The sequence below is a fragment of the Myotis daubentonii genome, chromosome 11 (genome assembly GCF_963259705.1).
Source record: "Myotis daubentonii chromosome 11, mMyoDau2.1, whole genome shotgun sequence".
In the NCBI taxonomy this organism is placed as follows: Eukaryota; Metazoa; Chordata; class Mammalia; order Chiroptera; family Vespertilionidae; genus Myotis; species Myotis daubentonii.
The window spans coordinates 78,224,615-78,251,997 of record NC_081850.1 but is presented as its reverse complement, the minus strand read 5'-3'; the positions used below and the strand labels follow the sequence as shown (position 1 = coordinate 78,251,997).

The 27,383-nt window shown below is 61.9% G+C and overlaps 1 protein-coding gene across 1 annotated transcript in view; it reads right to left on the bottom strand.

Moving 5' to 3' along the window:
• Window positions 1-27,383, bottom strand: part of HMCN2 (hemicentin 2) — a 140,217-nt gene that overhangs the window by 13,524 nt on the left and 99,310 nt on the right. The window contains exons 57-84 of the mRNA XM_059658329.1: window positions 26,510-26,606; window positions 25,559-25,720; window positions 25,337-25,450; window positions 24,083-24,285; window positions 23,362-23,443; window positions 22,159-22,290; window positions 20,397-20,540; window positions 20,151-20,310; window positions 19,941-20,065; window positions 19,333-19,516; window positions 15,963-16,060; window positions 15,257-15,523; window positions 14,534-14,724; window positions 14,047-14,128; window positions 13,822-13,958; window positions 13,162-13,303; window positions 12,931-13,075; window positions 12,040-12,167; window positions 11,107-11,263; window positions 10,226-10,347; window positions 9,360-9,524; window positions 7,814-7,921; window positions 7,369-7,503; window positions 6,894-7,028; window positions 5,767-5,957; window positions 4,734-4,947; window positions 3,780-3,914; window positions 2,575-2,765 (exon numbers count right to left, since the gene is read on the bottom strand). Coding sequence (XP_059514312.1) covers window positions 2,575-2,765; window positions 3,780-3,914; window positions 4,734-4,947; window positions 5,767-5,957; window positions 6,894-7,028; window positions 7,369-7,503; window positions 7,814-7,921; window positions 9,360-9,524; window positions 10,226-10,347; window positions 11,107-11,263; window positions 12,040-12,167; window positions 12,931-13,075; window positions 13,162-13,303; window positions 13,822-13,958; window positions 14,047-14,128; window positions 14,534-14,724; window positions 15,257-15,523; window positions 15,963-16,060; window positions 19,333-19,516; window positions 19,941-20,065; window positions 20,151-20,310; window positions 20,397-20,540; window positions 22,159-22,290; window positions 23,362-23,443; window positions 24,083-24,285; window positions 25,337-25,450; window positions 25,559-25,720; window positions 26,510-26,606 — 4,146 coding nt within the window. The remainder of the gene's footprint in view (window positions 1-2,574; window positions 2,766-3,779; window positions 3,915-4,733; window positions 4,948-5,766; window positions 5,958-6,893; window positions 7,029-7,368; window positions 7,504-7,813; window positions 7,922-9,359; window positions 9,525-10,225; window positions 10,348-11,106; window positions 11,264-12,039; window positions 12,168-12,930; window positions 13,076-13,161; window positions 13,304-13,821; window positions 13,959-14,046; window positions 14,129-14,533; window positions 14,725-15,256; window positions 15,524-15,962; window positions 16,061-19,332; window positions 19,517-19,940; window positions 20,066-20,150; window positions 20,311-20,396; window positions 20,541-22,158; window positions 22,291-23,361; window positions 23,444-24,082; window positions 24,286-25,336; window positions 25,451-25,558; window positions 25,721-26,509; window positions 26,607-27,383) is intronic.

Sequence of the window (27,383 nt, the reverse complement as noted above, 5' to 3'; positions counted from 1 at the left end):
CAGGTGGCACAAGAGGGGGACATGGCGTTCAGCAGGACGAGCGGGGAGGAGCAGCTGGGCACGGAAAGGGGTGTCTGGAACCAGGCCCATCTAACCAGGAAGAAGCTTAGAGCCTAAACCAGCCAGGGGCTCACAGACTCCTCACATGTCACATGAGAGAGGCCTTCGTGGCCACTTGTCAATAGACATCCAAAGAGAATCCATCCCCTTTCACTCCTGGAACCTGGGGGGCGGGGAGGGGAGGACTGAGGCCATGGACTCGCTGGGGAGCTGCGTGCTGCAAAGATGACTTAGGGTGCCTCTCCCACACTGTGTATGTTGAGGTATTATCACTCTATGGTGCACGCTGAGGGATCCCTTTAGAAAGAAGAGGTCCATGGTCGATAAGTGTGGGAATACTGAGGGAGCAAGAAGGCATCCAAGCGGCAGGCCTTCTCAGGGCGTTTACGGGCCCATTTGCACTGCCAGTTCCCCACGGAGGAGGCGGGTGGCAGCATTTCCCCACTGAGTGGCAGGGAAGCTGTTTTCACAGGCATCCGCGACCATGGATGGTGACAGCTCACTTCCGAGTGGAAGCTCTGCCCCAGGACAGAGCTCAGGGGGCCTGTGGCCTCAGTCCATGCCCAGAGATGACACCACAGAAGCCGCTCCTGAGGGACTGTCCACCAGAGGGCCCCATTCAACACACCCTGCAAGGGTGACAGCCCCCTAGGACTGTCCACTGGGTTTTCTTTTCAGAATTCATTACTAGGTGCTATTACCAGAACACACACCAGAGGGCGCTATTGAAACACTCCCTGACTAGAGTGCTGTTCTCCGAATGTCCAAAGGGGGTGCTATTGCACCTAATCCCATACTAATGTGCCGCAGAGCACGTGGATGCTACACAGACAAGGTCCCAGGACCAAACTGGAATTTCAACTGAATTACAAAACAATCACCCTGAAGTGAGTGATCAGAAGGCAGACACCTCCGTTTCCTGTGCTGAGTCATTCCCTCACGCTGGGGAGTGCATCTTTCTCCGGCAGACCACTGCTGCCCAGGAGGTTTTTGCTTTGCCCCGGGTGGGGTGGGGGGCGGGGGAAGACAGTTGACCTAACCCCGTGGTCGGCAAACTGCAGCTCTCGAGCCACATGCGGCTCTTTGGCCCCTTAAGTGTGGCTCTTCCTAAGCCTTAGGAGCACCCTAATTAAGTTAATAACAATGTACCTACCTATATAGTTTACGTTTTAAAAATTTGGCTCTCAAAAGAAATTTCAATCGTTGTACTGTTGATATTTGGCTCTGTTGACTAATGAGTTTGCCAACCACGGACCTACCCTATTGGAAACACACCGAGCCCCGCTGTGTGGAGTTTCTGAGGACCATTAAGAGACTGAGAATCACCATTAGCCTCCAGGCGGAAGCAATTGCCCCACCCTGTTAGAAAACTTCTCACCACACCTGAGGACAATTGCCTGAGGGCTACTCAAGACTGAATCCAGCACTTCAGTCTGCAGGCAGAGGCCTCTGGATGCTTTGGGTCTTTGCCTGATCTAATTAGTCAGAAACAGTGTCTGACACTGTCCGGCTCTAGAGACTGAGAGGCATAGCTGATCTCAGACTCCTAGAATTCATTACCAGGGTGCTGTGCTCAGAATATCCACAAGTGGGCACTATTGCAACACCTGCCTGCACACAGTTAAAAGTGTAGGCTTGGGGGGTCAGACCCATATGGGACGAAATCTCGCTCGGGTCTATGCTGAAGCCACTACTAGACATCACCATGTTTCTGGGGCCTCAGTTTCCCCATCTCTAAAATGGGGATAACAACTGCTAGGATTGTTGTGGCATCAAAAGAAATCACAGCCATCCGGTGCCTGGTGCGTATGTGGTACAGCCTCAGGTCATAGCAGCCATTATTCCTGCTGCGGTTACAGCTACTGCGCTGTCAGTACCAGTCCTATGATTATCACTATCTAGGGACAGGCTCCCAAAGGGGCAAGATCAAGGACCCCTCAGATGAGCTTGACAGGAGTGAATGGTGGATTTCCGCTTGACCATGGGGCTTGGGACGCAGAAGGAAGGGGAGTGGGGGCTGCCCAGCGCACAGGCTTTGGAAACTGCATGAAGTAGGAGTCAGGAGAGCTGGGTATGCTCCGGCCTCGGGGGCTTCCTGGTTGTGGGCCTCTCTGAGCCTCGGTATCTTCCTCTGTAAAATGGGGCACTCTTACCCGTCTACCCTGCCCCATGGGGTTGCTGTCATTAATAACCTTTACTGTCATCACCGAGGGGCCAGTCACTCCTAAGTGCCTGGTAGGGGTCCTCGCACTGATTTCTGACTGTAAAGCTGTGAGGGAGAAATGATCGTTAGCCCCATCAAATGGGTGGTGTAGTTGAGGCACAGAGAAGTGAAGTTGCTGGCTGGAGGTCACCCTAGTGAGGGGAGGGGACGCGGAATCTCTGGACAACGGGCAGGAAAGCGCTTTGCAGACTGTAGAGGGTGGTGCCAACCTAAAGAACCCTTCTGAGCAGTCAGAAAAGGCCCAGGGCTGCCCCAGATGTCCGCGCCCAGAGCGCCAGGCCCCTCCTTGCCTCCGTCCTGCGGATGGCCAGCGAGCCGTTCTGCAGCTGGTGCCGGAGCCGGCTGCCCCGCAGCGGAAGGCCGTCTTTGATCCAGTGGATGTCAGGCGCCGGGTCTCCGTGGGCCACACAGTCCAGGCGCAAGCTGCCCCCCACAGGTCCCACCAGGTAGGAGAAGGCTTCTCCTTGTAGGACAGGAGCCTCTGCACCGTGTGACATTGGACAAGGGGTCAGGGAGGAAGTTCCCTTCAGGCTCAGCCTCCCGTAATCCTGTCCCCCGAGGCCTGTCCCCAGACCCCAGGAGGGCTGAGTACAGTCAACACATCAGGGACGGCAAACAGCTCCCACGTGATGGGTCAAGTGAAACAGACCCGCAGCGGCTGCCAGGAGCGCTGCTGAGAACGATCTGAAGCCGAGTGGGAACAGTGTGGTGATTGATTAGTGATGTCTGAGGTGGGAACAGTGTGGTGGTTGATTAGTGATGTCTGAGGCAGGTGCAGGAGGGAAGGCAATGCAACGAGCGTCACATAGCCGCTCTCATGGACTAATTACCCCAGCTGCAGGGTGCCTGCTGGGGACTGTGGAAAACAAGGACCACATGGTCACGAGGACACCTCTGCTGTCCACAGCAACACCAAGACGTCCCTGTCCTCCTCTCACTCCAACCTTAAGCCACTCGTGAATGGCTGTACCGGTTCCTCCCCTTCCTGGTTTCCTGAGGGTGACTCTACCAACAGCAGCCGCTGTGTCCTGGTGCCGGGGCTGCTCATGGCCCTCCGTCAAGCCCCACCCTACCCATCCTGAAGTTGAGCAAATTAACACATGATCAGCACCCGTTACTGTGTCGCTGCTGGCTGCACAGGGGACCACGGGCGGGCTGGCAAGCTTCGTGTGTTTTCCTGCCAGAGTGCCCTGGCCCCCGGGCCTGCCTCCCACACGGGCCCTCTCTAGCGGCTCAGTTGGATCCTGCAGGCTGCCCGGTCAGATCCCCATTCCACCTGCAGCCAGGCTGTCCGGGGATTAAAAATCCCTCTGCTGGGCCCTGCCCCAGGGAGGCAGGGCTACTAAATCAGGGTGGACCTGGGCCTCTGAGTTATGAAGTCCCAGGGGGTGCTAGGTACAGCCAGGGTGGAGAATTGCTACTTCCAAGGTCAGGAGGCCAGTCTCAGAGGGAGGCCAGCCGGTCTCGAGCGAACAGCCCAGGGCTCGTGCCTCACCCTTCACGTGGACGAAGCTGACAGCCTGCACGCGGCCCACTCTGTTCTCAGCCCAGCAGACGTAGGTCCCGCTGTCCTCCCTGCTGACCGCCACCCTCTGCAGCGTGCTGCCCCCGTCCAGTTCGGACACGCCCTCTGTGGCAAAGAAAGAGACCTCTCAGGGTGCCCTGAACTCCGGCCTGAGCACCCCGCAGGTGCCTAGTAAAGACACAGAAATCGGTGGCCCTTCTCCCTGGGGGCGCCTGGCGAGGGGGAAGCACAGGCCGCCTCAGAGGATGTGGGTGAGGGGCCGCCTTTCTCGTTTCCAGGTCCACACCGTGAGCTGGGTGAGCGGTCAGGGCAGGTCTCCGGGTGCCTGTTCCCGTGGGCCTCTGCATGGACGCGGCGCCCGCGGACGCCTGCTATCTCCGCTTCACGGGAAGGAGCTGGGCTCAGAGAGCCTGGATCACTCGCCCCAGCTCCCACCCAGGAAGCGGGAGGGTGTGAGGGGGGATAAAGCCGTCTCCTGGCTTAGGAGGGCATGGAATGTCATTTTGCAGTGACTTTTTGCATTTCAGCGATTCAGCAGACATTTACTGAGCACCTACTATGCAGCCTTCAGGCCCCTAAACATCACCTGGGCCCCGTAGGAGCCAGAATCCTCAGGAAAGGGGTTTGCCGTGGCCCGCAGTGGGCACCATGGCCCCGGGTGGAGCACAGGCCCGCTCCTGGCCCGAGCTCCCCATGGTGGAGTTTTTTTTGCAGGTGGCTTCTTGCCAGGTCTGACGCGTGACAAGTCACCTCTGGCCAAACATGGGTTTGTCCCAACCGCCCTGCCCAGGGCCAAGTCTGGAGACCCAGGACCCACCGCACCGACTCACACCCTCTACCTCCCTGCCAGCGTGGGCTCCCCTGCTGGGCCTCCGCCGCCTCCCAGGGCCCCGTGCTGCCCGCCAGCCCGCAGCTGGCCCAGACCTGTGACTGGCCGGTCGTTGACGGTCCAGCCAATGCGGGGCGTAGGGCTGCCCCGGGCCGCACAGCGAAGCCACAGCCTGTCCCCGGGGCGCAGGCTGCGGTCCCCAGGCAGGGTGGTGAAGACGGGCAGCGCCAGGATGGTGAGGTGCACCCGGCGGCGGGCGCGGCCCACGGGGTTCTCGGCTGTGCAGGTGTAGGTACCGGCATCCTGGCTCTGTGGGCAAAGGGAGGGGTCAGCGAGAACTGCCTGCGCCCCCAGCCTGGGCCCCCCAGGTTCCCGCGGGGCAGCCAGCCAGAGGCGGCGAGCTGCCCGAGTCCCTCAGCTGGCACAGGGCTCGCTGCACCGCTGCGGCCCCGCAGCGTCCTCCTCCGAGCCCTGACCGTGCCATCACGGCAGTTTCCATTCACCGAGCGCCTACTCCGTGCCGAGCTCTGTGCTCAGAACTGGCCCTGGACCAGCACCATCCACGCTAACACGGTCCCTCAGGAAGCTCCTGCTTTTGGCGACTTCTCCAAGAGGAATAGGGCCGGCGCCTCACCACTGCACCACCCGGCCTCCCGTGGGCCAGGGCCTGTGGTGCCCTGAGCCCCCTCCCCCCCCACAGGTGTGTCTGAGCAGCCGCACATCTGGAGAGCAGCCCGTTTTGTAATTACAGAATCCGCTAAGTGCCGATGGGGAAGGGGACGGGATCCCCACCTCCGGTCAACATCAACACGAGGCTGAGGACAACCAGGCGCAGGCTGGGGACGCAGAGCCATGGCTGTACCCCTGCTCCCATCTGGGCTCCCTCCCTCCCCGGGAGCTCGTCAGGAGGTCCACGTTCAAATTGTGGTTCTGCTTGGGAACAGCGTGACCTGGGGACACTCAGAGCCTCGGTGTCTTCATCTGCTCCCGGGGACGACGACACCTGTCTTCCCAGGATCCTGGGCTGAGACTGCACAGCGTTCAGCATGACGACCTGGGGGTGCAGCCGATGCTCACCGCTCCCCTTGTTGCCATGGCTCCCCTCTGTGCGCCAGGCCGGAGTCTCACCTCCGAGTTCCTCACCAGCAGCTGCCCGGATGGCTGGATGCTGAACTTGCCCTCAGCTCCAGACACAGGCTGGCCGTCCTTTTCCCAGGTGATGTCCGGCTCCGGGCTGCCCCGGGCGGTGCAGGGCAGGAGGGCGTGGGAGCCTTCGGTGGTGGCCAGGTCGGGGAGGCCGGTCTCGATCACTGGAGGAACTGTGGGGACAGGCAGGCCCACTCGGGGACTGGGCTGGGTGAGGGTGGGCTGCTCCTGCCCCTGGGCCCTTGGCACACCTCTCAGTCCCCTCTTTCACCCCCATCTGCTGCTTCCACCAACTCTCTGGGCACAGACCATGGCCCATGGTCTGGACAATTGGGGGCTCGAGTTTTCAGAAGAGCTGTGAGAGGGTGGCCTCCTGGCACACACATGCACGTGCGCGTATACCACACTCACACACATGCAGTGACTACAGAGGCCTCCCTGGCCAGGCTGCACGTGGGCACAGGTCCCTTCTGCGGGCACCTTCCTCCCTGGGGAGGAGCTACGCGGGGGCAGGGGGCAGGGGGCAGGTCACTGGCCCGGCAGGCGTGGTGCCTGGCCCACTGGTGACCGCAGTGATGCTCCGAGGCGCAGGGAAGAGGAGTGCACTGGGCAAGGAGGCTGGGGAGGAGGCCTGGAGCCAGGCGCCCCTCGGGGCTCCCAGCCACAGTCTGACCCCAGCTGTGCACAGCCGCCCACAGGGACAGCCCCCAAGCCGCCCCCAGAGCTGGTCCTGGGTTACAGCAGGCCCGGCCCACACCGAACATTCCCGGCTGCCGTGCGGATGTGGGGCCAGCGATGCCTCCTCTCTCTCTGGAGACCACCAGCATCAGACTAAGGCGCGCACACGTGCAAGGGCGCTGGTGCAGGAGAAGGGACAGAGGTGACTGCTGCTACAGGAACGAACGCGGGCTGATGAGGTTCGTGTCCCATCAGAGGCGGGGAGTCAGGGGCACGAGCTCCCATCTGAAGTCAGACCTGGGCCCAACGCTTTCTCCGAATTCCTTCTAGACCCACAGACGGTGCTGGGGTGCCCCCGGGGAAGACACGGGGGTAACCCCCCCCCTCCCCCCTGGCTCAGAGCCAGCCTCGAAGCCGCTCCCCGGACCCACCTTGCACCACCAGCCGCGTTCTGCCCACGGCACTGCCCGCGCTGTTCTGGGCGATGCAAAAGTAGTTCCCGGCGTCCTCTGGGCGGGCGTGGGTGATCCGCAGCTGTCCGCTGGGTAGGACCTGGGTACCCCTTCCTGGATTGGGTGGGAAGAAACTGGCTGGGGGCTGGGGCCGAAGGACCCCTGAGGAGGGCAGGAGGGTGGCTTGGGCTGTTCCGTCAGGTCAGGCAGCAGGTGACACACCGCGGTCACGGGGTGATGCGGGGACAGAGGGAGTGTGGAAGCTGGACCCAGAGCCCAGCCAGGCTGGCCCCTCTCCGACCTCCAGCCCAGCCACCGAGCGCTCAGGCCCAGTCTCGGGCTGTGGGTGCAGGAGGGGAAGGGGGGTGGGCAGGCCTGCAGAGGGCTGGCGGGGAGGAGGACCCCAGCCCCTTCTGCCCTCCTCCCTAAGGCTCTGGGCTCAGTGCAGACTCACCCTCAGGGATGCTGAGCCCCTCCTTCTGCCAGGCGATGCTGGGCCGGGGGACACCCCAGGCCGCGCAAGGCAGCAGCACCTCCTCCTCCACCAGGGCCCGGACCGCGCTGGGCGACGGCTTCACCACGGGCGAGGCTGAAAGGGAACAGGGCTGGGGACCCTTCGCACCCAGGCCTCCGTCCAGGGCCCCGAGCACTGGAGAGCGAGGACTCCAGAAAGGACGGGAGGTTCTGGAAACTGGGGCACGGGAGACATGGGAGGGCTGATTTCCTCCCAGAGTCCCACCAGGAATGAGAACACAGGCAGGAATGGGCATCGGACCTGGGTCCTCATTCCCTGCCCCCCACCCCCACCCCCGCCCCTAGCCCCAGCTGCTTCTGGCTCTTTACCTGCGCCCCTGCCCCCAGGGCTACAGCTGTCTGAGCCGAAGGACCGGGCACCCTACCTTGCACGGTCAGGGCTACGTGCTTGCGGGCCACGCCTGCGGAGTTCTGGGCCGTGCAGGTGTAGCGGCCGGCGTGGACGGGGAGGGCCTGCCCGATCTCCAGGGCGCCTGGAGGTGGAAGGGGGCACGCAGAGGTGAGGGTTCTGGAGACAAGTCCTCAGGGACGGAGGCAGCCCGTCTTCCATACCCCGACCCGGTGTCTCTGGTCCCGGCCAGTCGGCCTGCCTCCCTGCCCACAGGTAAGCAGCCTGGGGCACCTGGGTCCAGGCCTGCCTCTGCTCCTGCCCGGAGCCTAGCTGTGGGCAAGTCCCTTCCCCTCTCAGGGCCTCAGTTTCCCCACGTGTGCAATGAGGCATCAGACAGGACGGTCTCTAGACCCTCTGGCTGTGATGTCCCAGGATCGGCCACTGCCCGCCTGGAATCCCTGGCCACCCACAGCTCCCCAGGCCCTAGCGCTTGCCTCCTCCAGGAAGTGCCCTGGATTGCCGCTTCCCCTGTCCTCCTCTCGAGACCACAGGCTGCCCCTGAGCAGTTACGTGAAGTGGTTTCTAACCGTGTCCCACGAGCCCTAAGAGCCTGGGGGGTGGGGGTGGGGGGGTGGGAAGAGGACGCCGGCTTCCCGTGACCGCTGCCTGAGGGGACCTCTGGGGCTCTGTGAGAGCTTAAAAGCCACAGACCCGGCCAGCGGTTCTGACTTGAGGATTTCACCAACTAACCAGCAAGTACATTTCACCTCAATCCCCATAAAGTTTCCAACTTTCCTTTTTTGATAAATAGATATTTTATAAGTCACCATCTGCAATCACCCTAATTCCATAGAACAGCGGTTCTCAACCTGTGGGTCGCGACCCCTTTGGGGGTCGAACGACCCTTTCACAGGGGTCGCCTAAGACCATCGGAAAACACATATATAATTACATATTGTTTTTGTGATTAATCACTATGCTTTCATTATGTTCAATTTGTAACAATGAAAATACATCTTGCATAGCAGATATTTACATGACGATTCATAACAGTAGCAAAATCACAGTGATGAAGTAGCCACAAAAATAATTTTATGGTTGGGGGTCACCACAACATGAGGAACTGTATTAAAGGGTCACAGCCTTAGGAAGGTTGAGAACCACTGCCATAGAAGAAAGAAAAGCTAAGAGAAGCACAATTTCTGCATAAAGGACAGCGCTCTAAGGCAAGCATGTCAAACGCGTGGCCAGTGGGCCGCATGCCTCGTCTGTTTACACGCTCGCTAAGGAGACCAAGCTGGCTGCGCGCAAACGCTCATCGCTACGGGTGACGTCGCTTTGCCATGAAGCAGCACTCGTTTGCCAACTGTCATCAGAGAGCCACGGAAGGACAGCAGCACCCTAGTGTGCAGAATGGGAGACTGAGGCCCAGAGAGGGCCAGGGGTTTCTCCCAGGTCACACAGCAAGGATAATGGCAGAGCCAGGCCCCGCCACACGGCCCCCGGGGCTGCTGTCACCCTCTCTGCCCAGGTCCCTGCCTCCCCTCAGCAGCAGCTTCCCTGGGGTCCCCCTTGCTTACCCGAAGGCGAGACACGATAGCCACTCCCCCGGGCCCGCAGGGGGAGGCCTGCCTTGCTCCAGGACACCGCGGGGGCGGGCACGCCGGAGCTGTGGCACGTGAGGACCACGGGGGCCATCTGGGTCACAGTGAAGTCCGTCTGGTCGTCGGCGATGGTGGGGGGCACTGAAACCCAAGCGCAGGCGTGAGGCCCCCCGCGGTCCCGGGGCGCACGGCGCGGCCAGGTGGAGGGAAGCCATGAGCAGACACTAGGACCCATGGTGAGATGAGTGACGAAGGGCCACGGAGGGAGGGCAGCAGAGAGGGGTCCCACTCGCTCGCTCAGGGCCAATGTTTCGACAGGCACAGGGATGCTTATGAACTGCTTTCTGTAGAGACACCAGCCAGGCGCCTCGGGGAGTGGGAGCCGCTGGCAGCTCAGAGCAGGGGGCGTGGCATTTAACCTGAGCCTGGAGCAGCCGGTGTCCGCTGGGTGAAGGGCGAAGGGAACAGTGCTCACGGCAGAGGGAACAGCATGTGTGAAGGCCCAGGGGTGAGGAACAGAAAGCCACCCAGCAGACCGGGTCCCAGAATGAGGCAGGCCATGGGGCGAGCTTAACCTGGGGAGGAGTCAGTGAGCCTCGAGGGCCAGGGTGACACCTCGCATTCTATGAGGACAGGGGGCAGTGGAGGGGGGATTTTAACCAAGGTGCTGACGAGGTAAGATTTGGGTTTAGAACATTTTGGATCAGAAGGGGTGTCTCCTGCGAGCTCGCACGTGCCAGGGACTGTGCTGGAGTTGGGGTTATGTCAGTGTGGGCAGGGTGGGATCAGGGAGGGCCTCCTGGAGGAGGTGGCCCATGGCCCGTGCCCCCATCTCAACTCACCGTGGACAGTCACCTGGTACTGCTTGCGGGCCTCTCCCACCTCATTGCTCACCACACACTCAAACTGGGCTGCGTCCTGGGGGCCGGGGGCTGCGAGGAGTAGGGCATTGGAGGGCAGGAGCCTGGGACGGACGGACAGACGGTTGGCTGCTGAGTGACAGGCCTGGCTGACCTGAGACAAACCAGCCATGGTCTCCCTGTCCTGCGAATCTGGAAGGTTGAGGGGTGTGTAGGGGGGTGGGGGGTGGGGGGGTGTCTCATGACTATTTTCCTTTCCTGTCTCTGGCCCCTAGCCCTCGTTCTAGAAGTTTCTCTGAGAAGTTTCCACCTCCAAAGGCCTAGTCAGGGGGCCATTTCCGCTTTCATCCTTGTTCCTCTATAACCTCCACGCTGCCTGCCCGTGGCGACAGCTTCTCTAACGGCAGCCGCACGCCCAGTCGTCCCGCCGTGTCTCCTGAGACCTGCTGAGCGGAGGCCTCCGCGGTGACTGGCACCGGGCACAGAGACGCCTGGCCAGTGACCTGGTGAGCTGGCCCCTTCCACGCCCCAGCGACCACTCCCGCATCAGCCACATTGGAGAAGCGGGGAGACCCTGGGTCCGGCTCACCAGCATGAACTTGGGCTTCAGGAATGTGTCTAAGCTGCGACTGTCACGGCTTTAAAGGGCGTGTGTTTTCTGCTTGGCTGTGTCTCAAATGCCCCCGCGCCCTGCCGGACATCTCAGTGCGAAGGCTCCCCTCCCCCCAACACCCCCCCCAACCCCGAGGATGGTGGTGGCTGGCTGAGCCCGGAGCACATCCCTGACCCGGGCCACCCTCTGAGATGGGCATGCCCTTCCCCACCCCGAGCGGCTCAGGTGCTCCCAGAAGGACGCTCAGTACCGGTAGGCGCCCTGCTGCATGCGGAAGTCCAGCTTCTGTCCGTCCTTCCACCAGGCCACGAGGGGCTTGGGGGAGCCCCTGGCGTCGCAGGGCAGCGAGGCGGGGGTGTGGGCTGTCAGGGTCAGGTTGGAGGGGCTGGGGGCGATGGCAGGAGGCTCTGGGGAGAGAGCAGTGTCAGGAGACCGGGACGGGGGAGGCCCGGGGACCCCACCACTTCAACCCCCCAGGAAGCAGGGAGAGGAGGCGGGAGGAAAGCCCCTTGGGGAACTCCCACGGGCTCCCAAAGTTGGGGTGATGGGCCTTTGCTCACCCCAGAGGCTGGCGACCCCTAACTGCCTGTCCTGGAAGAGACCTCCGGGCTGTCACAGCCCCCACCAGTCTGACCCAGGCCGGGGCCCCGCACATGGCCTCCAAGGGGATGGGTTGGAGTGGGAAAGCAGGCCAGAGCGCCCGGTTCGGCGATTCTGAGTCTTATCCTTGCAAATGTTTTATATCTTATGTGTTTTATCACGCTCAGTGTAATAGCATAGCCCAGTGGCTCAGTGGTTGAGCGTCGGCCTATGAACCAGGACATCACGGTTCGATTCCTGGTCAAGGGCACGTGCCCGGGTTGCGGGCTCGATCCCCACTGTGGGGCATGCAGGAGGCAACCGATCAACGATTCCCTCTCATCACTGATGTTTCTATCTCTCTCTCCCTTTCCCTTCCTCTCTGAAATCAATAAAAATAATAGCGTAATAGTGGGTGTATGTAACATATGTATAAAAATCCATCTTTTGAGCATATTTTACTAATGAGCTTCGTGGTCAGAAACATTTGGAGACCATTGCTGTTGGCTGCTGACGCTAGAATGGCCCAGACACTAAGCAGGACCCGGTCCTATCACGGGGTGGATGCTGAAGGCAAGGAGCACACCTCCCCCTGTCCACCTACCGAAGACCCGGAGGTCACGGGCCTGCCGATCGGAGCCCGCAGAGTTGGACGCCAGGCAGAGGTAGCGGCCAGAGTCCTGGGCGAGGACCGGCTGGATCCTCAGGGAACCCTCGGGCAGAACCTGCAATCTGGAACCGGAGGGGGGGGTTGCCATGGAGACCCAACCCCGAGTCCCGCATCCGTGAGGCTGAGGTTAGCGGGGCCACAGCTGTGCACCCCTCAACCCGGCATCAGGAAGGGCAGGAGGCTGCTTTGGGCCTCCTGGGTTTCTACCTGGGCCTCGCCGCTCCCCGAGAGTCAGCAGGCAGAGGCCCCCACCTGTCTGAGAATGGCCTCTAGATCTAAGAACGGCCCCTTCGAAAGGGGTCATGTCAGTTCTGTGTTACCCCGCCCCCAGCCCCAGCTGATTGGACTGAGGAGGAACACGTCACTCAGGCTGAGCCAATGGAATTCCCTGCCCTGGGAATTTGGAACTGGGGCTCCCAGACAGCTCTCTAGGCTCTGCAGGTTGTGTGAACTGAGGACTCTAACCTGGGGGCCACAGGGAGCCATCTCTGTGAAAGAAGGTGCAGAAAAAATTGATTATGAGAGAGAAAGAGAGAGAGAGAGAGAGAGAGAGAGAGAGAGAGAGAGAGAGAGAGAGAGAGAGGCAGGAAGCCCCCCGCCCCCACCCACAGAAATAGAGATGAGCACCAAAGGATCAAACCACACAGACAGACAGACAGCCACCAGGGGTTCGAGACGCTCTTGACAAACAGGCACGCCTATCCTTGGGTCTGAGCGCACCCGTGACCCAACGATACACAGTCACCTTCTGCTCTAACCGTGCAGATGGGTTTCTGTTTATGACCTGCAAAGCGGTACCTGAGACCTTCCCCTTCCAACACTCACCTGGGGCTCCCAAGGTCCAGGGGGGCCCCGTCCTTCCGCCAGCTCATGAGGGGTGGCGGGGCCCCCTCCGCCTGGCAGGGCAGCAGGACGCTCTGGTTCACGGAGGCGTTCACCGCTGGTGGTCCCGGCTGGATGGAGGGCACCACTGGAGGAGGGGCACAGAGGGGGTGGGTTCCGGGAGCCGGCGACGCGGAGGGGAGTGGGCAGGGCGGGTGGGGCAGGCCCACTCACTGTGGATCTCCACGTGGAAGGCCACGCTGGTGCTGCCCGCGGCGTTGCGGGCTGTGCAGCTGTAGTTGCCGCTGTCAGCTGTGCTCAGGGCCTGCAGCTGGAGGAACCGGCCCTGCTCTGGGAACTGGGTGTGGGCGTCTGCCTGTAGACCCCCCGGGGTGGAGAGACCCTGGTCAGTGCTGGGCTGGACCGGGCCTGTCCCCAGGCACCAGCCAGAGAGGATCTAGGAATGGGGGGGGGGGGCGGACAGCGGCCTCGGCCATTGTGGGCTGGCCTGTAGCCCTGGCCTGATGCCCACTGGGAGGGTGCAGGGGGGCTTATGCTCATACAGGAGTGGGACCTTCCACCAGGACTACACTCCTTGGGTGCCCAGCAGCGAGCCCCCCGTTTCAGGGGTGAGCCCAGAGAAGCTCAGTAACTGGCCCGGGGCACACAGCACTCAGTGTCGCTCAAAGCTGCAATGGGAAGAACACGGGAGGCGTCAGAAGCCCTGCGCCCACACCCGAGCCTTGCCTCAGGGTCCCCATCCACTATGTGGGGACAATAGCAGGGGGAGAACAGCAGCAGGGCAGGTGCGCCAAGTGCTGGTGCAGGCAGGTCAGGGTCTGGGCCTGAGCGGGACAGAAGGAGGGGTCCCTGGGCCCCCAGCCTGGCACCCACCTGCAGCAGGATGCCATCTCGGTGCCACTCAATCTCGGGGGCGGGATCCGCCTCCACGGAGCACTCCAGAACCAGCTGCCCCGGGGCCAGGCCAACCACAGAGCGGGGGCCTCGGGGCCCAATAACGTTTGGAGGGGCTGGGGGCAAAGAGAGAGCATGAGGAATGGACCCGCCCCTGCAGGGCCCATCCTGCCTCCCTCTCCTGCCCGCCCCCGACACCCCTACCTTGAACCCTGACCCGGAAGCTCTTCTCGATTTCGCCAGCAGGGTTGTGGGCCAGGCAAGTGTACAGCCCACCATCGCCCACCTGGGGACGGAGCAGGGTGAGCAGCCACCCCTGGCCTCAGGCTGCCTACCTCCTGGCCTCCTTCCTTTACAACTAAGGACCCCACTGAGCTTGCCACCCCACTTTCCAACCCACCTATTCCCCTCCCTGGGATGCTTCTTCTCTATCTCCATCTCACCCTTGCTTTCGGGCTAGGGCAAAGCCTGCCTCCTCCAAGAAGTCCCCCTGACTGCACCAGCCCTCCTCTGGTTATATGGTTTCTGCATCAGCTTTGGCTCTGACAGGGCTGGGAGCTCCTGAGGGCATGGCCCAGGTGGGTCATCTCCACATCCTTACCCCACACAGAGGAGGAGCTCAGCCAAACCTTGCCAGATGCTGCTGGGACCCTCTCTCCCCCTCCCCCAACAGCAGGCAAGACAGCAGCACCTGCACAGCCTCCACCCGGAGCCGCTGCCCAGTCCCTCTGCTGTCCTCCTGGCTGTTCAGGGTCTGCCCGTCCTTATGCCAGGTGATGTTGGGCAAGGGGGTGCCCCGGGCATCACAGCGAAGCTCCAAGGGGGCACCGGGGGTCAGCGACAGCTCTGCGGGCTGGCCCGAGTCCTCGATGTGGGGGGGATCTGTGAAACGCCACGCCTGCATCAGCGGTGGGGCCCTTGTTGGAGAAGTGGGAGCTGGGGTGCATCCCCTGCCCCTACCATCCAGGTGCTGGCAGTGGACAGAGCAGGCAGAGCCATAAACAGGCAGGTGGGGTGTGCGGGAGGCCCTAAGAACGGAGAAACCACGGCCCATCTGCCTGGGACAGTTCCTCCTGCTTTAACACTAACAAGGACACAGTGTGGAGGCGCAGGCACAATGGGCACACGTGTTTCTAATACACAGCGGCACTGGAGAACTCCTGTGCTTGAGATGTAGGACTCCACTCCTGCCCAGGTTTCAGCGGCTCTTGTCCACTTTACATGGTTTGGGGACAGGACTGAGGAGGCAGCCCCAGGAGAATGCAGCATCCCCGCTGCCTGTTCCCCAAGCCCTGCTCCAGGCCCCTGGGGCACTCGGCTCCCTCTCCTCCTCCTCCAGCACCCCCCCCCCCCAGGCCCGCCCGCCCGACCCTCCCTGGCCCAGGGATGCTGGCGCTGGGGGCAGATGACCCACCCATCACCGTCAGCTGGAAATGCCTCCGTGCCTCCCCCGCCTCGCTCACGGCCACGCAGGAGTAGGTCCCCGAGTCCCCAGCTCCCGCCGTCTCCAGCTGCAGGCCCGGCCCCTGTTCAAGACTCTGGAGGAACAGGGGCTCCCCGTCTTTCATCCATGACACTAGGGGCAGGGGGCTGCCCTGGGCTTCACAGGGGAGGACCACCGGGGAGCCACGGACCACTGCCACATTGTTCTGGAACTCCGCCGGCTCCAGGACAGGGGGCACTGTGCAGGGCAGAGGGTGGGCACGCGTCATTTCACCCCGTGCCAGGTGGCCCTTCCCTGGACCATCGCTCTGGACAATCCCTTCTCTTGTCCTCGCCTTAGGCCTCACCTCCTCCAGGCAGCCTTCCTGGAATGCCTGAGGCCGGGTGCAGTGCCCGCTCTGTGCTCCCCCAGCACCCTGACCTTCCCCTCGCAGCACCAGTCCCCTGGGATTGTGGTCGCCTCTTTACAGAGCGGTGTCCTGCCCTGCCCTCCTAGTGGCAGGGGCCATCTCTGCTCACTGCTGTACCCCAGTTCCTGGCAAGTTCCTGCCACCCCACGGTGTCCAGCGACTACTCAGGAGGTGAACAGATCAGACCGAGTCGCTGTTTGCTCACACAGGCCTTCATTCTTACACCCCAAGGCCGAGGACAGACCAGGGCACGCCACTGCTCCATACCGTGCACCTGCAAGGTGAAGTTCCTGTCGGCCACGCCGGCGGGGCTTGCAGCCACACAGGTGAAGACGCCGGCATCTGCCAACTGCACCCGGGAAATCCTGAGCCCCTCGAGAAAAGGGGGAGAGAGGACAGAGAAGGGGGGGCTCAGTGCAAAGGTCCCTCCCCTCCCCCATTCTCATTCGGCCTCCCAAAGGCTTGCCAGTCAAAAGGGCGGCTCTCAGACACAAACTTGAGCAGGTCCAGCCTCTGTTTCAACCCCTTCCTGGCTCCCTGTGCCCCAATGCCTCCTCCGCCATCTCATTCCACAGCCAGCTGCCTCCTCCCCCTCCGGAGCCCCACTGCCCTCCTAGGACGGCCTGCCTCCCCCACCCCTTTTCTTTCTTTTTTAAAAAAATATATTTTTATTGATTTCAGAGAAGAAGGGAGGAGAGAGAGAAACATCAGTGATGAGAGAGACTCAGTGATCAACTGCCTCCTGCACGCCCCACACTGGGGATCGAGCCCGCAACCCGGGCATGTGCCCTGACTGGGAATGGAACCGGGACCTCCTTGTTCATAGGTCCACGCTCCACCACTGAGCCACGCCAGCCGGGCCTCCTCCACCCCCTCTCTTCTAGATAATTCCTCATCTCCAGGACTCACCAGTCGTCCACTGTCTGTCCCCCACTTTCTGTCGAGCCCCCCTTCACCTCACCCACTCCTCCGGCCGCTGCTCACCCTGGTGGCCGGGGTGCAGTCCACCCTCGCCCCGGGGTCGCAGCCAGTCCTGGCTCCCAACGCCACCTGCTGCTGACAGTCCCACACGGCTCTCTCCACAAACGCCCGGTCACCATCCTGCCTGGACGCCCGAGAGCCTCCCAAACCCACCATGTTCCAGCAGGACTCAGGTCTCTCCCCTCCACCTGTCCCTCCCCCGCGGGCCCATCTCAGAGCACAGGGCCCCAGCCTTCCCGGGTCCCCGATGGGAGCCTCGGATCAAGTCAACTCCTCCCTGTCGCTCACCTCTGCCCGCCTCACCGCAGGCTCTGGTCCAGGCCGCACTGGGTCTCGCCTCCCTGCTCTGCCCTTGACCCCACAGTCTGCTGTCCACACAGCAGCCGGAAGGACCGTGTAAAAACCTGTCATCACCCGAAAGAACTGAAGCGAAGACTCGGAGAGATACTTGTACACCTGTGCTCACGGCAGCTTCACTCACAACAGCCAAGGTGGGAGCAACCCAAGTGTCCACCGAGGGGTGACGGAGGAGCGAAATGTGGTCCATCCCCACAGTGAGTGTCCCTCAGCCTTACAGGAAGGGATCCTGACCCCTGCTACTGGGGTATCATGATGTGCAGCCGGGGGGCACGATGCTGAGATGAGCCAGACACAGAGACAAATACTGTCTGACTCCACTCATGGAGGGGCCTGGAGGAGCCAAATCCAGAGAGAGAGGAAGGAGACAGTGGGAGCCAGGGACCGGGGGTGGGGGCGGGCGGGATGGGAGTGACTGCTTCATGGGGACAGAGTTTCCGTTTGGGAAGAGGAGGAAGTTCTGGAGATGGATGGAGGTGATGGTGGCACGACAGTGTGAATGCACTGCATGCCCCTCCGTACTTCAATACGGGTAAAACCGCACACTCGATGACAGACTTAAAATGGTCAAAGGCCAAGTTTTCTATCAGGTGCATTTTGCCACAAGAAAGGACGTTACATCATGATGCTTCGCTGCCTCTCGGCATTCCCTCTCCGCAGGAAGACACATCTTCCTAAGGACCCGCAGATCCCAGGTCATCTGACCTCCCTCCCCTCTGTGCCTGGACGCTCTTCCCCATGGATCCTCTCGCCTTGCCTTCCACTTCCTTTGGTCTCGCTCCAGTGGCACGCTATCTGAGTGCCTTTCACTGACCCCCTAACACAGCACCCTCCGTGCCGCCTCCCATCCCCTCACCTTACCTTACTGTTCAGAGCACATGTCCCTTGCGAGATTTCATTTTTATACTAGAGGCCCGGTGCACAAAAATTTGTGCACTAGGGGAGGGGGGTCCCTCAGCCTGGCCTGTGCCCTCTTGCAGTCTGGGACCCCTCGGGGGATGACCACCTGCTGGCTTAGGCCCGCTCCCCAGGTGGGAGATGCCAGGCCCAATCCCTCGGTGACTGCCCCGCTCCCTGGGTCGTGCACATCGCAGGGCCGATCTGGGGGTTGGGGCGCCACCCCAGGGTGGGTCGCACACAGGACACCCGGGCGGGCCGGCCGACCGCTGCTGCACCGCCCGGCCGCCCTGGGTCACAGATAGCAGGCCCGGATGGTGGCAGGGCAGGTAGGATGGCGCTGTCCCGCCCTACCACCCCAGGTTGCAAATAGCAGGCCCAGATGGCAGCGGGGCAGGCAGGATGGTGCTGTCCCACCCTGCCTCCAGTATGCAAATTAGCCACCATCTTTGTTGGCAGTTAATTTGCATATCATGCTGATTAGCCAATGGGAGGCATAGTGAAGGTATGGTCAATTACCATGTTTGTCTATTATTAGATAGGCTGTTTGATTTCCATCTCCCTCTACCTCCAAAACCTCAGGTGCAGGGCCTTTATCCTGCTCACTACATCTCAGTGCCCAGAGCTATGCCTGGAACAGCAAGCATCTGCAAGCCTTGCTGAATGCATGAAGGCTTTGCTCATGCACCTCCTTCCAGGAAGCCTTCCCCGATTTCCTCCACCCCAGGCCAGGCTGGGTCGGGCACAACCAGATGTCCCGCCCTGGATCTGTGCCTCCCCCGTTGGGCTGTGAGAGCCTCTGGACAGAGGCCCCTTTCATCTCTGGAGTTTCATTTGGGGGTGGGGCCCTCTCACTTTGCCCCTCATGAAACTGTATGTTTCTATAATTTCTATAAAGCCTGTAAACAACAATATAAGAAGAGCCCCTTTAAGACAGAGCCGAGCGGAGCGGCTGTGCCAGAGAAACTGGCTCCTTGCGTGTCTTCTGTCTCAAATCTTTGGGGTGTTAAACAGGGCAAGGTACCTCTGGACTGGGCCTGGGGCACCACTGTTTGCAGAAGCTAAGAAAACAGTTATGTGACGACTGGGCTGGAAAGTAAAAACAGTTCAGCGTTGACGTCCCCGTGTTAGGTTGTTGCCCATCGCGACGCCTTCCCTCCATGGCGTACCGCTCCCCTTCCCTGTCTCAGAAATAGCCATCGCCCTGGCCTCCTAACAGAACACTCTCGGGGATCCTGCCTGAATCAGTGCGTCCTGAAGAGCGATTCCTACGCTCTCACTGGCACGTCCTGCTGCCTCTCGCTCTGAAGGCGGCGCACGTGCAGGTGAACAAGGCCCAGCTGCCGGGAGATGTCGGGCCTGCGATCCACCGGCCCCGGCGGACCAGGAGCTGCTCCCTCACCTGAGGATGCGGCCGGAGCCGTGGAGGTGGGTGCGCTGGGAGAGCGGGAGGGGCAGGCCGTCCTTGAGCCAGCTCATGTGGATGGGCGGGGAGCCCCGGACCGGGCACGCCATGGTCACCAGCTCCCCAGCCCTGTGCACCAGGGGCCCTGCGCCCTCTGTCCCCTGCTCCATGGTGGGAGGCACTGGGGGTGGGGAGAGAAAAAAGGGGCAGTGAGGGGGTCTACAGAGGGGCTCCGGGGAGGGCAGGGGTTTCTCCCAAGGAGGGTCTGGGAGGCGGCGACAATGCCTAGACTTTTGCCCCATCCACCCGGGGAAGGAATGAGGGCATGGCCTGGGGGCCACCGTCTCACCCCACCCCCTGCCCTGGGCTCCCTTCTCACCATCCTTTATCCCCAGCACCCCGCTGACCCCTGGCTGCAGTGGCGCCTCTGGTCTGAGGACGCGGCCGAGGCCCAGAGCAGTCACACGTCCGGGCTCACAGGTGGGCATGGCTGAGGCTTGAGCCAGGCCTCCCGAATCCTACACTCGCATCACCCTCCAGATGCCCTGGACAGTGCCCGGGGAGGCCCCCATGGCGCCCGCCTCTCGTCGCCCCTCGCCGCTCACCCAGCACGCTCACGGTGTGCAGCCGGGCGTCCTCCCCCGCCGCGTTGTGGGCCACGCAGGTGTAGGCGCCGGAGTCCGAGGCCATCAGGCCCTTCAGCACCAGGGAGCTGCTGTCCAGGTAGAAGCTGCGCGGGGAGGGGGAGCCGGGAGCAGGTGCGTGAGGGGTGGCCCCCTGCTGCCGGGGCGGGGAGGGCACAGGCCAGGCCTTACCGGAGGTGGGGGCCCACGCCCTGGCCCAGCGGGCGGCCGTCCTTCAGCCAGGCCACCTCGGGCGGTGGCTGCCCATCAGTGTCGCAGTCCAGCCGCACCTCCTGCCCCTCCAGGACGCTGTGCTCCTGTGGGGCACCCGCGCTCCGGATCCGGGGGGCCACTGCGGCAGGGGCTGCGGTGAGGCCCGGGCCGTGGCAGGGGCAGCGTGAGGGGAGGGCATGGGCAGGGGGCAGGGTGGACACATACCCAGCACGGCCACCGTGAAGTCCTTGCGGGCCTCGGCCTGCGCGTTCTCGGCCACGCACGTATAGGTGCCAGCCTGGGCCGGCTGCAGGCGACTCAGCTGGAGGCGGCCCCCACGGGAGACTACGCCGTGCGCCACGCTGCTCTCTGCGGGACAGACGGGCGGGCCGGGCTGTCACCTGCGCGGACCCACCACCCCAGGTGCTGCCCCTAGGCCCAGACACAAATGTCATGTGACTTCCTGAGGAGTCCATACCGCCCCCCACAAAGCTGGAAAGACCCCAGGAATCCTTGCGCCACTCATTGCTTCCTGTGTTCACGGGGAAACTGAGGCCCAGGCAGAGGCAGGGCTCCCCCCATCCACCTCATGGCTTTCCTCAGCCTGGTCCTGGTTCTATCTTACAGCCCCTCCCACCGGGACAGTTCTTCCCAAGGGACCCCACTTCCTTAGTGTCTGGGACTTGGTCCTCGTTCTTTCTTTTTAAAAAAATATATGTTTATTGATTTTAGAGAGGAAGGGAGAGAGAGAGAAACATCAGTGATGAGAGAGAACCATGGATCAGCTGCCTCCTGCACACCCCACACTGGGGATCGAGCCCGCAACCTGGGCCTGCGCGCTGACTAGCAATCGAACTGTGACCTCTTGATTCAGGGTCAGTGCTCAACACTGAGCCACACTGGCCGGGTACTGGTCCTCTTTCTGTCACCTCTCAGGCCCACTTAACCTCCCACCTTCCCTCCAGCTCCACCCGCCCCTCCCACCGAGCCAGGCTTCTGATCAAGGCAAACCAGCCACTCACTGAGCCCGACACAGGCCAGCTGGGGGCTTCCCCGGGCCCCAGCTCAGGCTGCACGCCCACCTCCAGCCTAAAAGGCCGCCCCTTCACTCTCTCCAGCTGCGCCTCTGCCCTGAAGCCTCTTCTAACTGTGCCTGCCCCAGATCATCTGTCCGGCCAGCCTTTCAGCACAAAATTGAGCAACTACTGCATGTCTGACTGTGAGCTTGGGAATGGAAGATGCACAGACAGTCCCTGTCCCCAAGGAGAGCTCAAGGCATCAGAGACAGGACACAGGCACCATCCCGGGTGGAGCCAGGAGCAATCAGGCAGGCCTTCTGGAGGAGGTGTCTCAGCTGAGACGTGAAGGTGAGTAAGAACCAGCCAGGCGACAGTGGAGGTGGGCAGGGGAGTCGGGGTGGGTGTTTCAGGGAGGAAACGGCATTGCCAAGCGCTGGAGGTCAGAGCGAACAGGGCCCAGGCAATCCCGCGCCCAGGCGGAAACCCGAGGGAGGAAGGTGCGTGCCGCACAAACACGCGTGCACGGATGCTCACAGCACACGCGTCATCACAGCCAAAGGTGGCAACACCCAGTCCACCAGCGGCCGCACGGACAGAGAAAACGGGACGTGCCCACGCAATAGTCATTCATAAAAAAGGATGGAGAACAGAAGTTAATTTCACTTAAAGAATGAAGAACTGACCCACACTACAACACGAATGAACCTTGAACCCACGACGCTGAGTGGAGGAAGCCAGTCACGAAAGGCCACACACTGTGTGCTTCCATTTGTGTGAAATGGACAGAAGAGGCAAACCCACAGACAGAAGCAGGAAGTGGCTGTCTACAGCTGGGGTGGGGGTGGGGGGCGGTCTGAGGGAAATGGGGAGCGAAGGGTAACGGGTATGGGGTTTCCACCAGCTTCCACTGTCATTTCATTAAAGGACTACTTAGCACTAAAAAGATAAGGAGAATCGGATGCACTCACCAATGGGCATTCTGTCCCTCAGCCAGGTGACCCTGGGGGCAGGGACCCCGGTGACATCACAGGTCAGCACCAGGGGGCTCCCAGCCACCTGGCTCACTGTCTCCGTCTTGGGGTTCTCAAACGTTGGGGGCACTGCAGGAGAAAGGCCAGATGCCCAGAGTCTTAAGGCTCTGCCCTCCCTCCCTTCCTCTCAGATGTTCGAGAAAGCCCTGCCCATGGCCGGGAGTTGGTATGTTAGGCTTTGCCATTGATGGAGATGTGCGCTGGTTTATTCACAAGGGGAACCCGCAGCTGGCTGGTCCAAAACATCTACAGAGCAGAGTCCAGGAAGGGTCCACTTAGCCCAAGGATGGTAAGTGCATGGCTCATGGCTCAGCAGTTCTAGCTTATGCCAGGACAGACATCACTAATCAATCCCTACACTCTCCTGCTCAGCCAGGAGGAAGTCACGTACCCCAGGCAGCCGCCGCCGCCACTGGAACAGAGACGGCTGTGCTGAGGGTGAAATGCCATTGCCCTCAGGGACCAGACATCGCCCCCTGCCCACCGTCCATCAAGGTAGCCATCAGGTGAAGGGACGTGAGCTTTGAGCAGCAGGCATGGTATCAATAGTTTATAACAACGGTATTCAATATGGCTCAGGGTTGGATCTCCCCACTACTCCCCTGGTGGGGACGCTACTGCTTGGCTATTTGTGGCGAATAGCTGGTGTCTGCCCAACCTGTCTTCTCCATCTTGCACAGCAATAGTAGTGAGCACATGGTTGCTCAAGTGGAAACGACATTTCCCAGCCTCCCTTGCAGCCTGCTGTGGCCAGCTGCCTAAGTTCTCACCAAATGGAATGCAAGCAGAGGGAACAATTCTACTTCTGCTCTTTTCTGCTTCCTGTGGGCTAGGACAAGGTACACTGTGTCCCAATTTCAACCACATGGACAGGGATAATACCCTAGGGACAGGAGAGCAACAAGATGGAAGGATCCTGGGCCTCTAAATTTCCACATGGAACCCAGCTACCCCTCTCACGTCTGGGTTTATAGATGAGAGAGGTAAGCCCCATTCTGATCCTCCTCTTTTCAATTCCAGGTCTTGTTCCCTCAACACTGGGCAGCCCCACCTCTTTCCAGCTGCTGCCCTTCCCATCCCCAGCAGCCTGTGTATTGCTAAGGATCCCATGAAATCGCTCGCAGACGGGTCCCAGCTTACCCTGGACGGTGAGGACGAACGCCCGCATGGCCTCTCCAGCCGTGTTGTTGACCTTACAGCTGTACACACCTTTGTCTGACACCTGGGACGGAGAGCACACAGTGTGCATGGGGCTGGGTTCCTCTGGCTCCCCCAAAACATCCAGGTCCCAGAACCTGCCAGAGCAGGGACTCCCCAGATATGCTGGTCCTGCTTGGGAAGTCAAGGGGAGACCCTCTGACCTTTCCCAAGAGCCTCAAGAAGCAAGAGGGCCCCTGTAAGGTGAAAGACAGGCTCCAGACCCCCACCCCCTCCCGGGCCTGCGTGCAGCCAAGCCTGGCGGGAAAGGCCCCCTCGCTGTGGGATGGGGCTGAGCAGGAGGGAGGAGCCCAGGAGTAGCCAACACCCAACAAACACTGCGACTGTCTATCCACACCAGAGGGGGTGGGCAGAATTGACTCCCAGGAAGTTAGAACGTGAAGGGCCTGGAAAAAGCTTCCAGATCCTGGGGAAACTGAGGCAGGCGGCGGAGAAGGGACCTGCTCCAGGTCATTCTGCGAGCCCCTGTGGAGCCCTGCACTCTTCCCACTCCCCAGACCCAGAGGCTGCCAATCAACTTGGTTTGGGGTCTTGCAGGCTGAGGAGGCAGCAGCCCCCACGTCCTGCCACCCAGCCGCCCGCCAGGACCAGGAGGTGGCACTGTATGGCCGCCCACGACTGCCCATACCCCCGGGTCGCTCACCTGGGTGTCCAGGATCGCCAGCTTCTGCCCACCCTGCAGAGTCTGGGTCCGCGGCGCCAGGACCAGGGGCTGCCCATCTTTGTACCAGGTCACAGCTGGCTCAGGGAGCGAGTCCGTCTCACAGCTCAGAACGGCCTTGTCCCCTGCCCTCACCGGGAACCCATCCTGGGGGCCGCCGAGAGCCTGCCTGAAGGTGGGGGGAACTGGGCCAGGGGACAAGCAGAGTAAGTGCCGCGCCTCCCCCGTGTCCTCCCCAGCCCCGGCCCCCGTAACAGTCTATGGAAGCCCACAAGGGCCACAAGGACCCCACCCCAGGGAGGGCTCAGACCCAGGGAGTCAGGAAGAGAACCAGGCAGCATGCCAACGACCTGCTGGGTGGCCTCAGCCTCCTGGGCCCTGTCCCACACAGGGCGGGCCCCCTGTGTGAGAGCCCCTCTGGGTCCCCACAGCCTGTCCTTCCAGCAAACCCAGGCAGAAGCCCCACTGCCAGCTGTGAGCCCACGGGGCCTGGCAGTGTCCGTCACAGAGCAGGCGAACACACAAATGGGTGAACCAGCCCCGGGCCTAGGAAGAACCTTCCAGCGAGTCCTGCTCAGGACATCTGGGGCCAGCTTTTCCCCCAGAGGATCCTGAAGATCAGGAGCCCTGAGACAGGCTCCCTGCGGAGAACCCCGTGGTCAGTCAGGCATGGGAGCTCACGGGGCCAGGCCCGGGGCTAAGCGCTCACTTCCCATCCCATCGGTTAGTCCCGTGGTCGGTAAACTGCGGCTCGCAAGCCACATGCGGCTCTTTGGCCCCTTGAGTGTGGCTCTTCCACAAAATACCACGTGCGGGCGCGCACGTACAGTGTGACTGAAACTTCGTGGCCCATGCGCAGAAGTCGGTATTTTCTGGAAGAGCCACACTCAAGGGGCCAAAGAGCCGCATGTGGCTCGGGAGCCGCAGTTTGCCGACCACTGCCACTAGTCCTTATGCCAACTGGCACCTACAGATGAGCGTTGGGGCTCAGAGAGCGGGCACGACTTGCCCAAGGTCACTGAGTAAGTGCACAGCTGAGTTTCAGACTCAAGTGCATCCCGTCTGCAGACCCTGACCCGAACCTCCCAAGTCTGCAGCTGGACACCGTCGCTGCAGGAGGCTTGGCACCCCAGGCTCCCCGGGGTCCTCCCCCGGCGGTGCTGCCTGAGGGGTGGGGGCGGAGGGCTGCCTGAAGGAGCGGGGAGGGTGCCGGTGGGGGGGACAGACAGGACGTACCCAGCACGCTGAGCCGCACCAGCTTCTGGTCTCGGCCGGCGGCATTGAGGGCCTCGCACACGTACGTCCCGGAGTCTGCCGGCTGCGCCCGGGCCAGCTGCAGCGTGTGGGTGCCTGCCGGGGGGGGGGGGGGGGGGTCAGCCCCTCGCACCAGCAACTGGCTGCCCCCAGACTCCCAGCCTGGTCCCCTCAGAGCTGGACCCCAAGCCTCAGTTTACCCACCAGGCAGGAGGAAGACGCCTTCGCCCAGGGAGAGGGCCTGGCCGTCCTTGTACCACGTGACCTCGGGGCTCGGGTGAGCACGGACGTCGCAGGGGAGGGACACGCTGCTGTTGAGGGTGGCGGTGACCTGCTCTGAGTCCGGGCCTGTGATGTGTGGTGGGACTGTCCCCGTGGCCACCGGATAAAGAAAGACACTTGAGGATGCACCCGGCCGGGGAGCGGAGAGCGACAGCTGCAGCACAGGACGCACAGCTCCCGGCCTCAGCTGGCCGCGCCGCCGTGCAGCTGCCTGCTCACCACCACCGCTCACAGATGGGAGCACGGGGCGTGGGGACCAGAGAGGGACAGTCACTTTCCCGTGGCCACTCAGCCGGCCAGTGCCAGAGCCAAATATCAATTCAGGTTTGAGTCCTAGACCTTGAGTGCTCAACGCCGTCACCCCTCTGTTCCCGAGGCCACAGCTGGAGGCCGAGCGCACAGCCACGGAGGGGCATGTGTCACAAGAATGCGGAGGTCAAGAGGGCCAGCCCTGGGGCGGTGACCCCCACTGGGTGACCTCTCTGTCTCTGCAGCTGTGGGGTTGGCTAACCTCCGAGCTCTGCGGGAAGGAGTCAGCCCCAGGCCAGGTACGCAGTAAGTGCTTAATCATGGTGCCGTAAGGCCAGAAGAGCCGCTCCCCGACCACCTCCAAAGTGGCTTAGAGTCATCTGGGGATGGCCCTGGGCGATCGGGGTCCCCCAGATCCTCTCTGTCCTGGGATGTGGCTGGTGCCAGGCCAGGATGACTAACCTCTGGGTGCGGCCTCGGGGCCTGGGACACAGGAAGCACGAGGTGGTGCCCTCAGGGAGGGACTAGGTGCTGTGCCTGCCACGGAGCAGGTCAAGCGGGCCCGAGCACCAGCCCCTCCTCAGCCGGGGAGCCCCAGGGGGCCGCCTGCCCTGCCCAGCTCACCTTGCACCCTAAGGGTGAAGAGCTTCTCCACGGAGCCCGCCGGGTTCTCAGCCACACACATGTAGCTGGCAACGTCGGCCACCTCTGCCGTGGAAACCTGTGGGTGCAGAGAGAGGGCACCTGGTGGCTGTGGTCCCCCTTCCCAGGAACCACTGGGAGGGACCCCCTCACCACACCAGGCACGGCGGGCGCCAGGAGGAACCCCGCAGGAGGCCACCTGTCTACATGGAGCGGTGTGTAGGGGCACCACTGATGGGCACGCACACCCCACACCCGTCCAGGCAGTGGTTCTCAACCTCCTGGCCCTTTAAATACAGTTCCTCATGTTGTGACCCAACCATAGAATTATTTTCATTTCTACTTCATCACTGTCATGTTGCTACTGTTATGAATCGTCATGTAAATATCTGATCTGCAGGATGGTCTTAGGCGACCCCTGTGAAAGGGTCGTTGGACCGCCAAAGGGCTCGCGACCCACAGGTTGAGAACCCCTGCTCTAGGGCTTTCTGTGACACTCAGGAGGGGGGTGTGAGGTTGGGCTGGGTGACCCCCTATAGCAAACGCGATGGTCTCCCCCCGCCCGGAGGAGGCTGCCCTCTGCTGTGTTGAGCTGCAGGGGTCCCGGGCAGCTGTGTCTCGAAACTGGGTGGCCAAGGGTGCTACCCAGGGCCCTGAGCCGCGCTGGCTGTAGGTGTGACATCAGCAGAATTCCCAGGCGCTACGCTCGCCCGTGCCTGCCCGCGAGGCACATGGTGGTGGTGGACACGCATCTGGGGGTGAATGAAGCCCGGGAGCTCCCGCAGGCTCTCGGGCAGGGACCTCATTTGGCTCAGGTAACGGCAGCTCCTGGTCCCGGGCCAGCACCACTGAGCCT